This window comes from Zootermopsis nevadensis, unplaced genomic scaffold (assembly GCF_977971745.1).
Source record: "Zootermopsis nevadensis isolate Lab colony 2312 unplaced genomic scaffold, Znev_1.0 Znev_ptg000027l, whole genome shotgun sequence".
Taxonomy (NCBI): domain Eukaryota; kingdom Metazoa; phylum Arthropoda; class Insecta; order Blattodea; family Termopsidae; genus Zootermopsis; species Zootermopsis nevadensis.
The window spans coordinates 7,354,261-7,374,522 of NW_028259159.1; the positions used below are offsets into that span (position 1 = coordinate 7,354,261).

The following is a 20,262-nucleotide window of genomic DNA, read 5'->3' on the forward strand; positions in this document are numbered from 1 at the left end:
TTGAATCCAAGAAACAAATGTCAAGTGTCCCCACCAAGTGGCACGCCCTGCAATTAATCACTTTGCTGCAGGAACGTCTACCGGAAGCTCGAAACTGAAGAGTCACGAGGGCGGGGCAGCTCTTCCTGCCGGATTCCCATCGAACTGGCAAAAAAAGAGAGAAAAATACAGCTCAGGAACACAGGAGACATGAAAATACGTTTCCTCGGCTTTCGTGTGCGGTACGGAGCAGGCCTCCGAGGTAGCTGTGCGGATAGCCGACAAGGGGTGGTCCCGTGTAATGTCCCCACACCCCTCCATCTCTCTCTCGTCCATCGCGTGCATGGTCTGCCTCTGGGTCTTCTTCCGACAGCCTTCGAGCCCTGCTCTCCAACGCGGCCTCCGACCGACCGAGTGTGTCCTGGTTTTTCCCACGACTGCCCTGATGAATTTCATCTCAGCTGCTCGTAGTTCACCTTAAAAGGCGCCCACGTTTTCTGTTTGCAGCCAACTCTACATTTATTCCGCTGACCTAACCCAACATTGCGAAGCGTTTTGTAATTTCTCTACGTACAAATATTCATCCCGCTCTCTCATTCCCTGTCTGTTCTTAGCTTCTCCCATCTCAGTCTTTCTCGAGTTCCTCGCTGGTCGTCCCACTAAAACGCCGTGGTCTAATCCAGGCACTACTTTTTTTTTCAAGGAAACGCAAGTTCGAGATTTTCTTCCGACTGCAGGAGCAACTACTAGCTTATCCAGTGACTGTGTAGCGCCGTCCGTAATTCGAGGGCCGTGGACGTCCTCCGCCTTCGAATGGAAACCTTGCAGACGCCGAATGCCCTGAGATCTGGGCGTTTTACGACCCAGTGGTCTTCTAGGCAGTGACGCCGCGTGGACAGGCAGAGGAACACGCCGTCTTCAGCTTCCGGGCGTCCCAACCCCCGAGGACCACCACTGACATTTGAAGATCTCGTCAGCCAGCGTTGGATTTCAGCTTTGCGTCCACTTTCGAGGTCTCAGACTGGGGGATCGGTCGAGGTTTCCGAATTTGACAAATGCCAGGGTGGCTTTTCCTTCCCAATCCTTACCAATTCACCGTTCATTGGCCGTCCTGCCATACGACGCCACAGTCTGAGCTTCATATTACGTGGTTTTCCCCAAGTCTCAGTCTCTCTCTACGCAATAAGATGGAATCGGACGCCTCGCCCCGCCTCGCGCCCCTATTGGCCGACCTGTGAGCCAATGGGCGTCGCCTGGGGGCGGTCCGGGGGCGTGTTTAGAAAGTGCACCGGCGCGCTATTAGACAGCGGAGTGTCGTCCGGCCTTCAGTTGTAGGGACGCGTCCGAGCGGTTGTGTCGGGCGCTCGAGTGAGCTTCCGTGTGACATGTGATAGTTGCTGTGGCCACGGCGGCGTAAGATGACAGTGACCAACTTTGGCATGATGCGGCCATGCTTCACTGGATACCCCTTCCAAGGTAAGAATCTTTGGGAACAGGCCCGGTTCCGGGACGCGTGTTCTGGAGCCTTCCCCAGGCTCGAGCCCACGGTCCCGGACGTTGAGACCACTCGCCGTCACCCTGGCCAGTGGCAGTCGCCAGACGGGCGACCAGTCTCCTCTTAGAAAAGAGCCCCTGTGCCCCGAAAAGTCCCTTCGTCTTGGTTGGGTTCGACCTCTCGCTCGGTGTTGATCGCGGCGACGGGCGACGGGTCCTCGGGTGCAGCTCCGCTGACCGCGCGGCAACGGACAGCCACTCCGAGCTAACGACGCGCGTCTGAAGATATTAGGACGACGACATCGAGGAGAATGAGATTGGCGAGCTTGCAGCACGCATCGCGGAGATAAAAGACTCGAAAACATTAGCTGCAACTGGGAAGACCTAGGTATAGATGGGAGGATATTAGAAGGATGTGGACAGGAGAACTGATGACAATTTGAGCGACTATCAGCTTCTCAGAAAGGACTGCATGTGTGGGAAATTTCTGTTTCAACACGCCTCAGTCTACGCTCCCAAAAACACAGAAGTGTCGTGAAAGTGTTGACAGAGACAATTAGCCTAATTAGCCCAGCCGGCAGCTTAGCTCATTTACTAAGTCGTTAAGTGACTGAGTGGATCGCGGCTTAGGTTACGTGACGCACGTGTAATTATTTGCTACAAAACTTACCTTCTCAAATATAATTAAAATATTAATGACGGAATGTTTTTGATTTTATTTGTGAACATAAGTTTTAAGTTCCTTAAAAAGAACAACTTAGGCCCCGCTTAGTAGTAAGCTAGGCTACAGAGGGCGAGGCGCGTAATCCGAGAATAAGAACCACGCTCAGTAGCTACAGGCCCACTTAGCCTGTGTTCGACATTGTTATTTCCATATTGAAATTACGACTGCATTTTTTAGTTCTGCTGATGATTTCATTAGGCCTAATCTATCACCGCGTGGAACGTGGACAGTACAATTTTATACCTTCGGTCTTCTCGAAGCGGATGTAGACCTCGCAGGCTAGACACTTATTTCACTTATAGAACAAAACAACACGTCTTATAAAAATTAATTTTCTGAACATGAATTTAACGAAATGTTTTTTAATAAAATTTCTTAGGCCTACGTAATTTAGTTTAATTTTCATTACGGGCAGTTTAAAACGCGTGTCACTTCGCACATAGGCCGTACTCTACGCGCGTATAAATAAATATATTGTAATATTCCCTTAATATTAATATAATTAACGCAATATTCTATTAAGTTTGAATTAGCTTAGCCTAACAGCAACGTCGAGCGTCGTATTAGGCCTATTGAAAAAGACAACAGCTAAGCGAATGTTTAGGCGATGGTCCCTCGACCTGAGGACGTCTTCGGAGCCGCAGTTTCGCTTCGCCTCAGTCACATTCCAAGAAAACAAAAGCGAACAGAATGAAGGTCAGTTGAAATGAGACGAGGCGATCGGAGAGTCAGGCCCCATGCAACGAAGTTAGGAACGAGCGCTGGCTGACAGATAAATATTTTAAAGAGGCGGACGTTAAATCCATCGACGCAAAGAAATCATTCGACTGTTCGCGATGAAGCCTCGCCGTCATCGTACAAAAAAAAAAAAAAAAAAAAAAGTGGGGCAGGAGTTGGAGGAAATGGCCCGTAAAATTGGTCGGACGCGCAGGATTCAAACTGCGTCTCAGCGATACGTGACACAGCGTCTCGGCGGACGCCCCGGCGTCGCAGGACACCTGAAAACGGGCCTGCAGATACTTACAGTTCGCAGTTCGTTCGTCGGTTGCAACGCCGTGCTGAAGATGGAAGCAGGACGTCTCTCCGAAACGTTAGAATACACACGGACGTTGACACTTGTTCAAATCCACTTGCGAAGAAAACTGTGTACAAGGGCACGCCTTGTATGTAACCTAAGTACCGAATGGAGAGATAAATCTGTGAATTTATCCAAAGAAATCTCGCGTAATAGCCTATGTGACTTTTTGGTGGTGGGGGTGGGGGGATAATTTGCTCAGAGACTAGAGGGAAGTGGTCAGTAAGCAGAGGGTACTGACTCAATGGTCAGATTCGAAGATCCTTTGTCGAAAGCGAGCGATTTTTCTCGTAATAAAGCCAGCATTAATTCCAATCCTTTGACTAACTGCGAGAGGAGAACAGGCCTTACAGAAATGTTTCGGCACGCTGAGCACGGATCCGCTAAATTAATCGAAGACAGCACAGCGCTTGATACTCAGAAGTCATAAAAAATAACCTTATCAACAGGACAAATTGCATGAAACTAATTACGTCTCGCTGTTTTGTCTGAAAGATTTTAGTCATTCATTTCCAGAAGTTTTATTTGGATAGGCTAGTTTAAGGAAATTTTTTTAGAAAAACTATCCCTTTCTTCTTAATACCTTCTTATACGTCTAAATAGACTTGACTTCACACATCAAGGAGAAACGTATCACTGCCTCTTAGCTATTAAATCATACTGAAAAATATTTAAAAAAAATATAATTCTTCATAGTTTCGGGTTAAGATTCAAAAATAATTTCCAATGTCAGGCGCGAAGGCTCTGTAACCTGCAGTCCTACGTGTGACCTAGAATTTTCCACAATTTAAAACGAATCCAGACGCAACCGTAGAGTGATACGGGCGTCGTATTAGCCTGCAGGCGACCAAACATCTCTTAGCAGCCATCAGATAGCCCGTGATTAGCCTCTGCACGGAGCGCGGTGTTGGCGCAGTCCGTTTAGCCCCAGGTAGGCCACAACAGCGACGTCGAACACGCGGCAGCGCAGACAGAGAGAATGAGAGGCCAACCATCGACGGTTGACCGATGGAACTGAGCTTGTTCAGAAGCTAATAGTGGCTGAGCTAGTCAAAAGTTTCCTGCCTTTATGCAGCTCGAACGTCCACTGCCTGAGCTAGATCAATCAAGTCCACCCACACCCTGACAATCTACTATTTTAATTCTGTCCTCCAATCAGTACCAAGAACTCTCAAGGCGAATTTTTATTGAAGGTTTTCGGAGTGGAGTAGAATCTGTGGTTTTCTCGGCGATGATTAATTATCGCCGTGATGATGGAGGCAGCAAGTACCCCTGAAACGTTGGTAAGCTTCAACCAGACTACACGAGTCAACAACCCAGAAAACAGCCATCTTCAGAGCTTATCGTATTCTCATGTTATAACATCCAGGAATTTATTTAATATAATCCTTTGGTGAAATGCATAAATTCTGAAGTTCTTCATGAAGTTATAATACGATTTTCTACAGTTTCTTATGCCAATTAAAATACGAATGCAGCGATTTCAAAACCGGCAAGAACGTGCCAATCAGAGTAGAAATAAAAGCCAAAATAATTTTGGACCGATCGATCTATCGATACGTCGCGATATTTCCATATCGAAAGCCACGGGTTCCCAAAACACTCTGCGGGTTGCAGGAAGCTGACATCCTGAAGACCATCGACCGAGCAGGTTCGCATTCCCGTAGACGGCAGAATCTTTTTCGAGTCGCTGTCAGATCCTGGCGGCCGTCACTTCCATATAGATCTCTATACGCCTAATGCATAGAAAAAGATTTCTATACATCTACATCTTATATAACTCTCATTCGCAATGGATACTTTTAAAGAAGCTCTGTCAGACATGACCTGCTGAACCTCGCTGCCTCGCCATTCATACTTCAACCGCGCATGTCGTCCTCTCATGAGCTTAACAAAATTGGAGCTTATTCCGTGCTTCATTACATTAAAATACGCGCACTTAGACATTGACGTTGTCCCAGAATTGATACAGCGGATGCTGCGGGCTCGTCGTGGCCCTGAAACCAACGCTGCTGTCTGCGGTAAGAGACGCAGTTTCGCCAGCGCCGTTCCGAGAAACAGACTCCGTCGCACGTCGTGACGTATAAACAATAAAATAAGTTAGAATGCATGTGTCCGGGTCTTGTCCGTTCGCGGACAGCGCTGCAGATCCTCACTGAAGCATCATCAAACCTCGCTTCTTAATATAACGTCGTCGAATAACACACGCATCAACCTACTGAAGGATATTGTTATTATAAGGGTAGACTGCACTTCGCTGGTGCACTAATTGATAAGACCTACGAAGTAGTAGTGTTTATCCGAATGTCAAGGCGGCAGGAACGTGAAGCTCACCCCATCTAACGCGCGAGTGGATAATCGCCGACCCCTCCCGGCAGCAACTGATACCCGAATTACGGCAAATTATTATAAATGAGGCCGAGAGTAATATCTCTTCGCACCTGCGACGGGCAGATGTTGCCACGGAGGCCAACAGATGGACAGCCACGACGAAGGGCCCAACCCGGAGCTCGGGGTTTCACGAGAAGGGACGGTCAGTGGCGAGCAAGGCCCTTCACACCTTGGCGCAAGGACGGAATGCTCAAGTATCACCTTCTCCTGCTTCCTAGTCAAAATTTCCATCTTCAGGGCTGAAGTGAGGTTGATTCTTACGGAAGACGCAGACAGCGCCGCCGTGATCTCACAAATGTCACATTTGTTTATCACAAACTAGATCTTAGCAGCGTCTCGACAGAATTTCAAAATTTTCTACGTCTCTCAAAATTATAGGCGAATGTCAGAGAACAATATTCATGGGCCTAAGACAAAAGAACGTCTGGAATCGACACCGTGATAACATTTCGTACTTGAGTGAGGAAATGCAACCCAGAGAACGGGCCACAGCATCTGCGATGGTCGTGCGATCAGACCCGATCGATGCGAATTTGTTCATGACTTGCAATTTGAGATATTTTACAGTCTACCACCACTCTAACCATCACAATCATAATTAACACTGTTTAATTTCTTCTCGCGAAGCCCTAAAAATTAGGGTAGGCAATCGAGGGCTTATTTTGTCAAACACTCGCGCCGTCGCCATGTTTCAGTTGTTGACTTACAAACGGCGTTCCAGAAATAATCTGTGGCCCACGGCCACCAAATTTCTAGGCGTCTGGCCCCAACAAACTGGAGGATCCTTCAGAAAAAAATTAAGTTATTCTTTACGAGACTTAGATACGTGGTTTTCTGAAGATCTGTCACGACTCATAATGTCAGAACCCTACATCAAATGACGCTAGAGTCGGTCTAATGTCTGCTATGTCATTAGGATATTAAAATAAATCGTAAAGATTATTTTCAATCTTGTAGAACAGTGCAATGTTAATGTTAATATTTTTTGAGTTTTTCTTTCCAGTATCTATATATTTGCAAAGAAATTCTTTACGGACGCTTTCCTTCATAATTTCTTTTATTTATATGCCTGAATTTGAGCGAGTCGTAGGTGGAATCCAGTGGCGTTACGTTCGCGTAAAATTTAATCGAAATCCTTCCAACGTGATGACTGACGGACAGAAATACGCGACCAGCACCACGTGCGTCCACTTTGTGTTCACTGGAACTGACAGCTTTGCAGACACGACAGACCTGGACCGGAAACATCTTTGCGTATCGCCGAAACGTCGGCAGGAGCAGCCGTCTGCTGGACAAGTTGGCTCACCCTTAACGAATCGGAGTTCTCTATTTTGCGAAATAAACGGCACCCTCGAATCCCAACTTGACGATTTCTTCTGACTCGAACTGCCGACGCCCGTCAGACAATGCAAATGCAGAATGAATTCCGGTACGAGCTCTCTCTTAGGACCGGAAACCAAGGAATCTTAGAAAGAGTCGGCCTAACTCAAAACTTTTAAAGTCTCAGCTTCACAGAAAAATATCCCGTACAAAGCAAAATCACACGAGCGAGGTTCAATTTCGACGGCCGCCAATGCCCGCCCTGAGCACATTTCGATCCATCCGTGGAACGGCACGCGAACCCAAGGCCTTCGGCGCAAAACTGAGAAGGCAACGCCGCCGCGTCTTTCCCGGGAAACTTTGCCAAGAAGCAGCAGATTCGACAGACGTCACGTAGGTCGTTGTTGCGTCTTAAGCCATTCCTGCACTGCGATCCCAGGCGATTCTTGCACAATTCGAAACCTTGGATCTCATTGTTGCGCGGCAGTGGCTTCTGACAATGGGAGATCCGGTCCTGTCGTTGCGATCGAACAGCTACAGGTCAGACGGTGGACCGAGGACCCGGAGGAACAAGATGGTCTTGTACGCGTGTGTGTGTGTTGTCGCCGCAGGTCAGGGCCGCGTGAACCAGCTGGGTGGCGTGTTCATCAACGGCCGTCCTCTGCCCAACCACATTCGCCTCAAGATCGTGGAGATGGCGGCCGCGGGGGTGCGTCCCTGCGTCATCTCGAGGCAGCTGCGCGTGTCGCACGGCTGCGTCTCCAAGATCCTGAATCGGTACCAAGAGACGGGCAGCATCCGGCCCGGGGTCATCGGCGGCAGCAAGCCGAGGGTCGCGACCCCAGAGGTTGAACACCGCATTGAGGAGTACAAGAAGGAGAACCCGGGGATCTTCAGCTGGGAGATCAGGGACAGGTGAGTTGGTCAGTCGGCGGAGGACCTAATGCGATAGAGAACCCGGGACCTCCCGACCGACTGACTTGCTCTCTTCTTACTGTTCCAGGCTCATCAAGGACGGGCTCTGCGATCGCAGCAACGCGCCCTCCGTGAGCGCCATCTCGCGGTTGCTGCGGGGTCGGGACGGCGATGACGACAAGAAGCTGAGTGACGGTGAGTCGCCTTCTTATCCGTCTCTGCGTCCGTTGCTAGGCAGCAGCTGGTCAGTGCATGAAGCACGGAGGATGCTTAGATAACAAACTTCAGTTGGGAAGAAGTCAATGTTGAATGCACGTCGCGTTTTGCAAGGTAACGAAGAACGCAGTGGGGTTGCCTAGCGTTCATCCCGAGTTATCCTATTGGTTCTAGATTCAGAGAGCTCTTGAACACGGCGTCAGTGAACGACCTGCGTTGATGTCTCTTCCAGATGCATTTATTTTTTATTTTTTTGGAGAGAAGTATAAGGCTTCCAAATGTGTACGCTAATTCTCATTCCAACTTCACAAACGCACATCCAAATACCATCAATATTCACACTGAAACAAAAGTCCGTTCTTTGGTCCGCAACCTTACGCGCTCCTCCAAATAGGCAGCGCCTTCGTTTTATGCAACGGAGCAAAACAGATTCTTACGCGTTACCCCAAAATAGCGCAATTTCGCAGTTTTTGTGCATCCGATCGCAAAAAACCTTTATTTTTCCGGGCATCAGCTTTCGAATTACGCTGCTGAGACAAGAGCAGGCCGACGTCTGCTTGTACGAGAACCAAATCCGAACTATCTGAAACAAGTTCTACAGTCGACGTAGGCTGTGTCCAAGCACCTAGGGACCGGATTCTGACGGAGGGACGTCGCCCTGGAAAACTGCTACTACGAAGGTCGAGGTGTAGTACAGATGGACGTGACCCTGCCCTCCCTGAGACGCGACGCTGGCAGAACACCAAACCAGCGACGCTTCTAATTCCGACTCTGTCACCGCGGACAGATGACACGCGTGACGTCAGTTGCTTCAAAGCTTTCTGAGATGGACTGGGCATGTAGATCGGTTGTGTATTAGCAGCACGCGGCGTCGTGATTAGATCACAGAACTGAAGTGACGCTTAGGACCTCGGGTATGATAACGTTCAGAAGTACGAGAAAGCTTCTGGTCCAGGCAAAGACAGGCAGGCTGTGTCAGGCTGGATGCTGGCAAGAAAGTTTCTCTGGAGGCAAACGCGGATAAAACGAAGATAACTTGTGCATTATAACGCTGACACCAAGTTACCAGAAAGTCACCTGAAGACGTAACGCGATTTAAATACTTCGGGAAGACGAAGAAATTAAGAGCAGATTCGGTTCAAAAAAGTTTTCCTGTCTCGTGGGTTGCCTAAACACTTGGAAATCAAAACTGCTTACGTGTGAAATATAGGCCTAAAGATGGGCGTGGGATTTTGTTAAGGGGGTGAGTGCGTCTGCGAAGAGGGTGCTGAGGGGGATGAAGTGACGAGACATGAAAAATGCACACAAAATTTTGGTTGGAAAACCTGAAGGGAACGTGGACGCAGCTGGAATTGAAAAAAATTTAACTGGATCTTAGGGAAACAGTTGAAGGGTGAGGACTGGACAGGTCTGGCTCCTGTGAACGCGGTAGTAAACCTTTTGGTTACACAAGAGGCGGGCAATTCCTTGGACTAGGTGAACGTTCTGTCGTCTTATGAAAAAGGATTCCACTCCATGCAGTTAGGCAGCGGTTGCCATGGAAACTCCTCCGTGCCGTCCGTCCACACAGATGCCCGTTCGCCTTCCAGCCTGAGTTCTCGAGCAAACATCAGTTCCCTTACGTCAGAGGCGCGAAGGATCTTCGGGCAGTTTTCGTCGAATTTAAACATGGCGAAGCCGCGAATTGGGCGAACGTATCACAATTTGAAATTTCGTTTCTCACGTCCAATGCATCACTTCCTGACTGGGGGGCAGATGGTCTAGTGAGGGGGCGTGGCCGACACAGGACCAATCCAAATGAAAGCGACACCAACCTGCAAACACCCCCCCCCCTCATAGTATTTGTTCGCTGGAGCAAGACGAGGACAGCCATTACACCAGCAGGATGCGTGCGCAACAACGGCACAAGTGCACTTCGCCCTCTGCCACCGGAGCGAAACTGCGTCTCCACTTTCGTCGAAGCACGGAGCAGGTCTACGTGCGTCGAGTGACCAAGGAAGACTGCGGAAAAACATCTCCGATATGAGATACCGATTCCGGGACCTCTCGAGAACGAAACGGACACCTCCAGCTTTGTTTACGACTGACGTCGGCGTCGTACCTCGGGCGCTTGTGCGAAGGCAGCAGACGCTGGATTCTTCTGCTCCGATTAACACTTTCTTAATCCTGACATCAGTTCGTGTAGAGTCAGCGGTCTCCGGCCCTTATTTTCGAATTTAAACACCGGCTATTAGACTGGAAGGGTGAATAAATAACGCGCTTCACACGAAACTGGCGGATACTCTGCATCCTGAGCCATTTTAATCCAATCCTCTCACATCACAACAATTTTTATTCCGTTGCCAACTGCGGTTTGTCTCTCGAGCCACTTTCGCGCTCAGCACGTGTCATGTAGACGTAACCACAGAAACATTTGACTTTTCTATTATTATTAGTTGTAGAAGTTACTTGAGTAAGAGAGCAGCTTTCAATAGAAAAGGCGAGGTAACGTTTCCGTGCATGACTGGGCGATGTCCAATTCCACCTGCTCGAAAGACGCGGCAAGACAGAAGGGGCGACTGTAATTTGTGAATTCGCAAATAAAATTCGCGCCGCTTAGGTTCCATGCCATCCAGTGTGTCCCCAAAATACAGCACGTTACGTATTAAAAAATTTAAAACCCAGTGGTAACTATATGTACCACCTGCTTTAACAATAAATAACTGTATTTTGTACGTATTGGTTTCGTACGATTCTCAGTCCAATCAGCGATTATTTCTTTAAACAGCGTTAACCAGTCGATCTTTGTAATGGTGAAGAGTTGTGTTTTCTTCGCGGTACGGACTGGATCCTTAAATAATGTTTACACGAGCTTCGTTCGGCTTCAAGGCGACGCGCGGTAGGCGACGTAGCTATCCAGCCCCGGCTCGCCTTTCATGGCAGAACGTGTTTCTTATGGGCGCTCCTGGACGCCCGAAAATACGTCATTTTCGGGCGTCCAGGAGCTTCCAGATCTCAGTGAGATCGACACTGCAGTTCCCTCTGCGGTGAGCTGAATGTAGCGACTGGGGGTACCTTGTTCGGCCGGCAGAATCTAATGAAGTTCGGACACACACGCCGACCCGGCTCTCGCGCTAAATGCGTCAACACGACATGGATTTAAAAAGGGGCCCTCGGTTGTCCGGAACACCTGTGGACGTTGTGCATGTCCCCTGTCCATCCGTGGAACGTCTGTGATGGAGGACAATCAATTCTGACCGCTCAAAATATGCGCTGGAAGGAAAGCAGATGAGACGCGGAGCTTCGCCCCAGTAACGTTATCTTGCACGTACAAACGGAAAAGAGGGGCCCGCAGCGCCTGCTTCGCCCCTGACAAACACGACGTCACGAAGACGGCGTCCACTCCGCTCACCGCACACAAGAGATGCACACGGAATTTTCGTCGGAGAACTTTTGAGACGAAAGCAAGCAGGCTCTGCCAGTGCGACTTGCGCCGCTGTTGCTCTCAAGGTCTCGAGGTGACTCATTGCGAGACGTGCTGTTCGCCGCCATTGTGTCGCAACAACAAAACAACGTGAAATCCGTGGCCATTTTAAAATCCTGTCGATTCAAGTCGACCTCGAGCTGCGTTTCACTTCCTCCGTCTCTGATGTTGGAGGACGAGGACGCTGAGGAAAACCACGCAGTGCCCGTCCTGCTTTATGGACTACGGCCCCACGGACACAGCAAAGCCTCGTAAATTGTGGGAGTGATTGCCGTTTGAAACTTTGCATTAAACGCACATGTCATTTGCATCAGGAATAAGAAGAAGGAGAAACCCCAGGCCCGATCGTCAAACTCCGCACTTGCTCGGTGATGAGATTCATCCGGAGACGCTCTCGGGAAATTACCGGGTGTCGGAAGCGATTCGAACGCGCCCTTTCGACTCGCCCACTCGACGGGCGCCGTCTCTCCGCGAAGGCAACCGCGAGTTCCTGGATTCAAAGGACGAGCGAATGTCACTCACTGCCTCGGCTACCACCGGAGCCGTCTGGAACGACTGCCCCAACATTTGCAGCCTTCAAAGGTTAGAATAATCGAAATGGGGAGGGTGGGACCTGAGAGCAGATGGAGGAATAATATTAAAATGGACTTTTAAGAAATGGGGCGGGAGGGGGTTTGCGGACTGGATTGAACTGGCTCGGGAGAGCGTCCAAAGGCAGGCTCACGAGAACACAGCAATGAATCATTCTGCTCCGTTAAATGCCAGCTGAGCAACTACTAGTATTTCAGGAAGGACCCAACCCCTGGCGTCGCTGCTGGTTTTTAATTACAGTGTTGCAGGGGGGCGGTTCAAACACTTGCCGACCGCCGCTGCTGCTCCCCCCCCCCCCCCCCCCGCAGTCACAAAACAAGCTGACCCGCGCTGACCTCACAGATGGCGCACGGCACCGCACGAAAAAGATCTAAGCCCCACTCCGAACCTCCGTGCGCCCCAGCGGGGGTGGTCCAGGCGACTTCGCCCCTTGCTGCACGCAGCACCTCGGTTGCCAATAGTTACCGCCCGCCCTCACCACATTCCACGTGAGCGAAACTCTGAAAGAATTGCTGTGAGTGCAGTGGCCAGCACTGGCTAGTCAATATTGAGCGAGGTTTTCCTCAGCGCCTCCTTTCATAAACGGCCTAGAACATGACAGTCGCTGAGCAGGTAGACAAATTCCACGAACGTTTGTCAACACCAATTTCAATGCTACCCTTCTGTCCCGGGTGGTAGATTTCCACCAGGCCCTGTTTGTCCCCGTGCGTGCTGCATACCCACACCATCGCCACGAGACGTCCTCAGTCTGAGGTCAAATTGGCCGGACGCGACAGCAGGCAGCCTCGTGATAGTGAAGAGAAGGGAATTGTAAATCTTCCATTTCGGGCGTCAGACGAGAAGCGAAAGATTTTAAGGGCTCCACATCAACTGATTCTCCACCTTCACGACATCGACTTATCCTCCCGGTAAATTGACTCCAGCAGCGCGGACCAGAAGCTGCCTTTCTCTTCCCACTGAATACTGCACCGTTCCGATCCCTTCCGAGTCATCGTGACTTTCGACGACATGTTGACACCAAGGACTAAGACAAGGACGAGAAAATGATTCAGAGGCCGCAGCGGCAAGTCCCTCCGAAGTTTAATTAGGGTGCAGGGAAACCATTTCTCTGGTGGCATGAAAAATCTATCAGGAGACCCAGCCCGAGGGCAGGCACAGAAATTAAGCCAAGTTCAGCGTCGCACTGTTCCGAAATGAGCTCGTTTAAAGCCGCTTTCTCGGTTCGAAAGATTCGCGCAGCGTTGATCGGCTGGGAGCGATGACTTCGGAAGCAGGCAAAGGAGAATCGTGGCCTATTTTAAGGCACTAACTCAGAATCTGACTGAGGGGACTGAGGAAGAGAACGGAGACCATCAACCAGCCTGTAATCGATCTCATACAAAACAGGAGTGCCAGTAGGGACATTCGACGTTTCACTCGGTCTACAAACCGGATAACTCTGTTGGCCTTGATACAAGTCTATTCTCGCGCCGCACACAGTCAGCTGTTTGTTTTCCTACGTCACCGGCAAAGCTGTCACGGTGACGTCCGTGATTCGATCCCGGGCCCCGGTCTTGTCTCGTGACAGTCGTCAACAGGCGCGGCTCGTCACCGCGACGCCTGTCAACCTGTCAACTTCTCGTCGCCGTGAGTCGTGGCAGATGGTTCCGCTCGCGGCGCGACTCAAAGACGGAAGGAAGACTGACGCGGAAGATGTGGTCTGTCGGAACGAATTTTGGTTATTTTCCCAGACGAAGCGGACAAGTGACCTCCTTCCGTTTGTAAAAATGCTGTCCTACTTCCGGACCACAACGAACTCTGGAGACGCATTTAAAAAGGGCGAATGCTTCCCGCGAGCTCTCCTTCAGCAACAAATTCACCCGAACCCAGGCCTTCAGACCCCGTTCCCTTGAGACTGACCTAACCTAACGTGCTTCTTCTCTGTGGTGTTCCATGCGCAGGCAAGACGAGCGAAGGGTCGGACTGCGAGTCGGAGCCGGGGATTCCCCTGAAGCGAAAACAGCGTCGGAGCCGTACGACGTTCACGGCTCAGCAGCTGGACGAGCTGGAGAAGGCGTTCGAGCGCACGCAATACCCGGACATCTACACGAGGGAGGAGCTGGCGCAGCGGACGAAGCTCACGGAGGCCAGGATACAAGTGTGGTTCAGCAACCGACGCGCGCGTCTCCGCAAGCAGCTGTCCAGCAGCTCCGGCAGTTACGGCTCCATGGGCCTGTCCATGCCGTACCCGGCGTCGTCCGGTTCCTACATGCTGCCCGACCCGGGGTTCGCCTCCACGTCGACTCAGAGTGAGTGACCGCCACGCTCTCTTTGTAGGCCGAGGTCCCGGCTCAGAGCGCGGTAATTACTAAAATATGTCAGTATTAATACTGGTGCAGAGGAAGCTTCCGAAACGTCGTCTAGTACATCGAATTGGTCTCAGAAAACGGCCTCGTAGGAAATTCGACCACTGTCACAAGGTTTTATAGAATAATTAAACTGTGTAGCCCGTTAAGTAAGAGCAGGTCCACTCCGAGCGCTGAAACCTGTTCCGTCGAGTGTCTAGAAACCACAAAAAGCAATAGACAGAAGGCGGCTGGCTGGCTTCGTCTCTATCCGCTGCCCGATGGATCTCAAAGCGCGTTGCTCGGTCTCAGGGCCTCCGACCGCCAGCGGAGTGCGAAGCAAAGCGACCGCGGGTGCTACTGCACTTGCCAAGAGCGACCGAGCACTGACAAAACCTTTGACGTTCTTTATTTCGTGAGGCCGCGTGCCCTGGAAACGCGTCCGAGATTGTCAGCAACTTCAGACGAACAAAAAATCTGTTCTTTTTTTTCCGTCTGAAGTCGACGCCACTCAGAACTGAAAGTAAGTTGGCAAGGCCTCAGGTTCTCACGGCGGCTCGTTAGAAGATACCTTGTGCGCAGTCTCGTAAAAACGAACCGACGTTTCGGAGGTATATACCACCTCCATCACCATAACGGTCAGGGCGATCACTGGCCTGACAATGGAGCCAGCCAGCCAGTCGTCTTCTCATCTCAGAGGTTCGAGTCCATCATCTTCAGGACCTTTCGCCTACCGACAGTCAAGTGGGCACACGTTTTTGAAACGGCTAGTACGGCCCCGCGCGCGAGGCGAGATTGTGACCTTTCGCCGGCCACCACAAAAAGCACCGCAGAAGTAAATGAGATTGCGGCTGCTGGCTGTCTGCTACTGTCCGTCCCAAAAACATGTCGCTCCTGGCGTGCGGGGGGAAAAACTCAGCTCGCAACTTTCCGTTTCGACTTGTCGACGGATTTATACAGAATTTGGGAGTGTGGACCGGGGGAGGTGGGGGGGGGTCCTGATTTTTTTTTAACCTTGTTCAATGTAACCCGCGCTGTATGCGAAGTTCTCACAGATGTCACACCATGTGTCGCAGTTTCTGAGCACCACCACTCCACGGCGCTGTATTCGCATCACCACCAGGCCGCCATGCTCCAGGGGGCCATGGGAGGGCCCACGGGGGAGGCGCGCGCCCCCAGCACATCCAGCTACACGGCCATCGGCGCCAGCTCATACCCTCCCCAGGTAAGTGAGACACAGCGAACAGTCAGGGCCGAGTTTCGCAAGCGACACGCTCTATTAGAGGGAAGCAAGGAAGTTCGTCCACGAGTAAAAGTAACTTAAGCTCGCGTTTCGTCACCAGATTACAGTGGGGCAAAATTATCTTAGGGTGGCTAATAAGTCCTTTGAAAGGGTTACAAAGTTCAAATATTTGGGAACAACAATAACAAATCAAAATGACACTCATGAGGAAGTTAGGAGGAGACTCAATTCCGGAAATGCTTGCTACTTCTCAGTCCAAAATATTTTGTCTTCACGTCTGATTTCTAAGAACCTGAAAATTAAAGTATACAAAACAATAATCTTGCCTGTTGTTTTGTATGGGTGCGAAACATGGTCTCTCACTCAGAGGGAGGAACACAGATTGCAGGTGTTTGAGAATTGGGTGTTGAGGAGGATATTTGAGCCTAGGAGTGAAGACGATGGGGCCTGGAGAAAACTGCATAATGATGAGCTTAAAAATCTGTACTCCTCCCCCAGTATTGTGAGGGTGATTAAGTCGAGAAGAATGAGATGGGCTGGGCATGTAGCGCGCATGGATGGGACAAGAGGTTTGCACCGGGTATTGATTGGGAAGCCTGAGGGGAAGAGACCGCTGGGGAGACCTAGACGTAGATGGGAGGATAATCTCAGGCGGGATCTATGGGAGATAGGAGTTGAAGGAGACTGGATTTTGTTGGCCCAGGACAGGGTCTGGTTGAGGGCTTTGGTTAATTCGGTGATGAACCTTTGGGTTCGGTAAGCCGTCTATTAGTTAGTTAGTTAGTGTGTATGAAACTTGGTCTGTCGCGCCGGAGAACGAACAAGGGCCGATGGTGTCTGAGGACGGAGTGCAGGGAAGGGAGGGGCAAGCCTGAGAGGAAGAATCCACTCTGACGAACTAAGCGTAGATGGGAGGATAATATTAGAATGGCTCGGGGTCCGTAAATGTCCGAGCGCTGGTTTCCCATGGAGTCAGTCAGTGAGCAACATTCGCAGCCACAACTTGCAAAACTGAGAGGACGGAAGGACGAAGTTACGTTCTGGTCATGGATTCCTGACGTCACGCGCGCGTCGGAGCGTAGCGCGTTCACACCTTTCCGCACAAGTTGGCGCGCTTTCCCTGAACGGTCCGCCTCACAATCAACCGTTACGTGATGCGGTTGTGTGTAGCAACGTTAGTGCCGCGAGAAAATGTCTGTCCCCTTCAGACGCAGGCGACTTAAATGTTTCAAAAGAGAACGCTCTGTGTTTCTTGGACAACCGTTTCGTCAAACAGATGACCGGGCCCTCATGATTGAGGCATCAAGCACCTCTGAAACGTCGGCGACTTCTACCAGACTGCACGGCGCAACAGTCCAGAAGACAGCCGGATGGACCCTACAAATCCAACTGCTTCCTTATGTTTCAGATATCGGCCACCAGTGGGCACCATCTCAACCAGTCACCCCCGCCATCTAGTGGTAGCAGTATGAACTACCAGGCCTCGCATCAACTGCCCCCTGGCCCCGCCAGCCTAACCTTAATGGGAGCCGTGGCCCCCAGTACCACAGGTTCGCATCCCGTCTCCACCTAACCATTCGTGGTTTTAATATTTTGCTGTTGTGACATCACCAGGGTTGAACAAAACTATAATATAAAGTTATCTAAACCCTTTGAAAGTCTTGCAAAGTTGAAATATTTGGTAACCAAACTAACAAATCAGAATTGCATTCTGGAGGAAATTGCATGTAATTTGACATATTTTTTGTATGGGTGTGAAACTTGGCTTGCTTGCCACACTGGCCTTCAAGTTAAATTACTAGAGACAGAACCTGGCTGCAGGCACTTTCTTAAACATTCATAGCTTCAAAGAATATTCCAAAAAAAAAAAAAATGTACAGATACTAATTAGATGTATATTTCGTGTTAATCGCTTGTGACAAATATTTCTACTTCATGTAAATTACAGAGTGCATCAGACCGATACAAGTTTAAATGAAAACCTGCATTTCAGATCTCAGCGTAGTTCCACCTCACGATTGTTTTGCATGTTCGCCAGGCGACGCTGACCAGGCGGTCCCTCCGACACCCGACATGAGCCCCAGCACCGCGTGGGCCCCCATGACCTCCGCCCCGTCGTCTGCTCAGCCCCACCAGCACCAGCACCACCGCAACATGGCCACGCCACCCCCCACCAATCTCATGAACTCTAACCATACGAGTGTGGCTGCTGGGATAACGAGCTTTGGCCACCAACCTGGGTTCATGCCCCAGAGCAGGCCCCACCACCACCACCACCAGCCCTTCTACTCCTGGTACTAGGCACAACGAGCTCTGTTAGACTGCGCAAATAGTGGCTCCGTTTGAGACGCAGGCAAAGACAATACTTGATTCTGTAAATTGGACGCCATCCACTGTCTGTGGTATATTTCATACGCACGACAATTTGACAGCTGGCACTACTCTCTCTCTCTCTCCTGCTCGCACTGACTGGAAAACACGTTACGACATTACGAAGAGACAAAGGGACGGACAGACAGACTACACACAACATGAATAATCAGTATTAAATTAATTATTCGGTATTGTCCGTCTAATCACAATTATATTTAAAATTTAATATTTTCAAATAAGATAATTAAAATATCATTTTATGTTCCACATCGAATAATCGATTTACATTTGGAACATCGATTATTCGATGTGGAACATAAAATGATATTTTAATTATCTTATTTGAAAATATTAAATTTTAAATATAATTGTGATTAGACGGACAATACCGAATAATTAATGTAATATTTGATTCACAATATGACGCAATTATATTATCTTATGAATAATCAGGCGAACCCTTCATTTCACGTAATTACCAGTCAACGACGTTACCAGTATTTGTCTAAATTTGATCACTTCTGTTTATAATGAGTGAATGCAATGAGTGAGGTTTCAACCTCCCTCTAAACATTCCGTCGTGTTACAGCCCTGACATAAAAAAATTACAAAATTGAGTGGAACCTGCGATGTCATAACCAAAATCCGATCCACAGTCAGGTTTCAAGATCTTAAAACAGAACAGAGAATTATCGGACTTAATAAAGAAAACAGGCTCTGGATAGACAGATTTCTGGAAAATTTTGCGTTCAGTGTCCCTACTGAGATCTGACACAAAAGCCTAAATGCATCTCAAACAAGCGCCGAGCAGACCGAAAGTGGGCACGTGACGTGACTTCTGTGAATTCATGAACTACAGCAAAATAAGTGGGAAATCTCCTCCGCTTTCCACAGGGACTAACACACACAGGCCTGAAGACAGTTCAGGATGACTACGGAACGGAGGCGACGAGTCTGTGAGAAACGTTGCAAGATGACACGACCCTGAACACCGAGATCAGCGGAGAGCACAGACCGAAGGACTTCGCATTTGAGAGACGACATCTGTAACTGAGACTGCTTGAGGTCTTCCTCTCTCACTCGCTTGCAGTGCAGACCTCCCTTTCTGCACCAACTTGAAAGTGTATGTCAGTGCTACAGACAGGGCTGTCCAACATCAGAGAATTAACTGCAATGATGAATTTCTTCGCATGCAATGGTTCCCAAATTGTGGTCCAAGAGATGTTTCAAAGATGCTGTTAAAACAATTACAATCTTCTGTCTGTGTGCATGCAGTTTCTTGCCGTGAGTTCTCGTTCCACCGCGGAAAAGTCTAGCTCGCAGTGGCCTCTTTTCTTTGCATAAGCGAGACTTGGAGTAATGAGACGGGAAGAGAGACTGGAGATGTAAAATATTTTGTTTTGGGATTGGAATTTGTGAATTATGGGGCACAAGAATCGACTTCATATCTGTAAATAAAGACAGGGAAAGGAAGTGCCCTGCTACACAGAACTGGCCATTTTAATAACATCCACCAACATTTTGTATTCGTGCTATACGTCCAACCTATCAAAACCTCCAACTTAATAACACCAAGAGCAATCCTTGATGATTGGTCTTCATCTTCCGCTCACTTCACGTCTTGAAGGCACAGAGTGAGAGACGAGATAAAAACAAACATTTCTCTCATCGCCTCTTGTGCGTGGACACACGATCAGGACACGAGTTCTTAGTTACTTAAATCTCACCATAGACTAGTATGGCAGTGGGATCACCGTCTGTTGGAATGTATCACAATCACCGAATAAAGTTATTTATCACATTCCTCTCTTATTTCTACCCCGACATCCCACAGAGCATTTCTCTCAGGACGAGCAGGCATTGGCACAGTCACGTGATGTTCACTGGAGAGGTTTCCGGTCCTACTGGAAATCCAGTTTGTTACTTTATAACACTGTATCAACTGAGGTACTAAACCTTCCAGCACTGCTCCATGACCAAGGAAATTCCACATAAACTATCCAGGACTTTTCCTGGAATTCTCCCGGACATCCCCATACCACACCCTCATTCTTCATCTCACACACAGTGCCATAGGAACCTGATACTTCACCCAATACAAATGTTACAGAGTGTTAATGGTGGAAGACCGTCTTAATTGTTTTAGGGATTTTG

General features: G+C 49.3%; 1 protein-coding gene across 2 annotated transcripts; it reads left to right on the forward strand.

The window, feature by feature from the left end:
* Positions 1-1,320: 1,320 nt before the first annotated feature.
* LOC110832255 (protein gooseberry-like) lies at positions 1,321-18,370 on the forward strand. 2 transcript variants are annotated; one of them, XM_022069086.2, is made up of 7 exons: positions 1,321-1,455; positions 7,595-7,898; positions 7,987-8,093; positions 14,109-14,456; positions 15,569-15,717; positions 17,144-17,285; positions 17,729-18,370. In XM_022069086.2, the coding sequence occupies exons 1-7, from the start codon at positions 1,398-1,400 to the stop codon at positions 18,034-18,036; spliced, it is 1,416 nt and encodes a 471-aa protein (XP_021924778.2). In that variant the 5' UTR covers positions 1,321-1,397; the 3' UTR covers positions 18,037-18,370. The 2 variants fall into 2 exon arrangements, with proteins under 2 accessions (XP_021924778.2, XP_087212469.1); XM_087356343.1 differs by having other exon boundaries at positions 17,774-18,370.
* The last annotated feature ends 1,892 nt before the right edge of the window (positions 18,371-20,262 follow it).

Bases quoted from the DNA above. Each gene is read 5' to 3' on its own strand.
- LOC110832255 (XM_022069086.2), top strand. From the start codon at position 1,398: ATGACAGTGACCAACTTTGGCATGATGCGGCCATGCTTCACTGGATAC. The intron at 1,456-7,594 runs GTAAGAATCTTT...TTGTCGCCGCAG, and splicing joins CACTGGATACCCCTTCCAAG to GTCAGGGCCGCGTGAACCAG. The intron at 7,899-7,986 runs GTGAGTTGGTCA...TTACTGTTCCAG, and splicing joins AGCTGGGAGATCAGGGACAG to GCTCATCAAGGACGGGCTCT.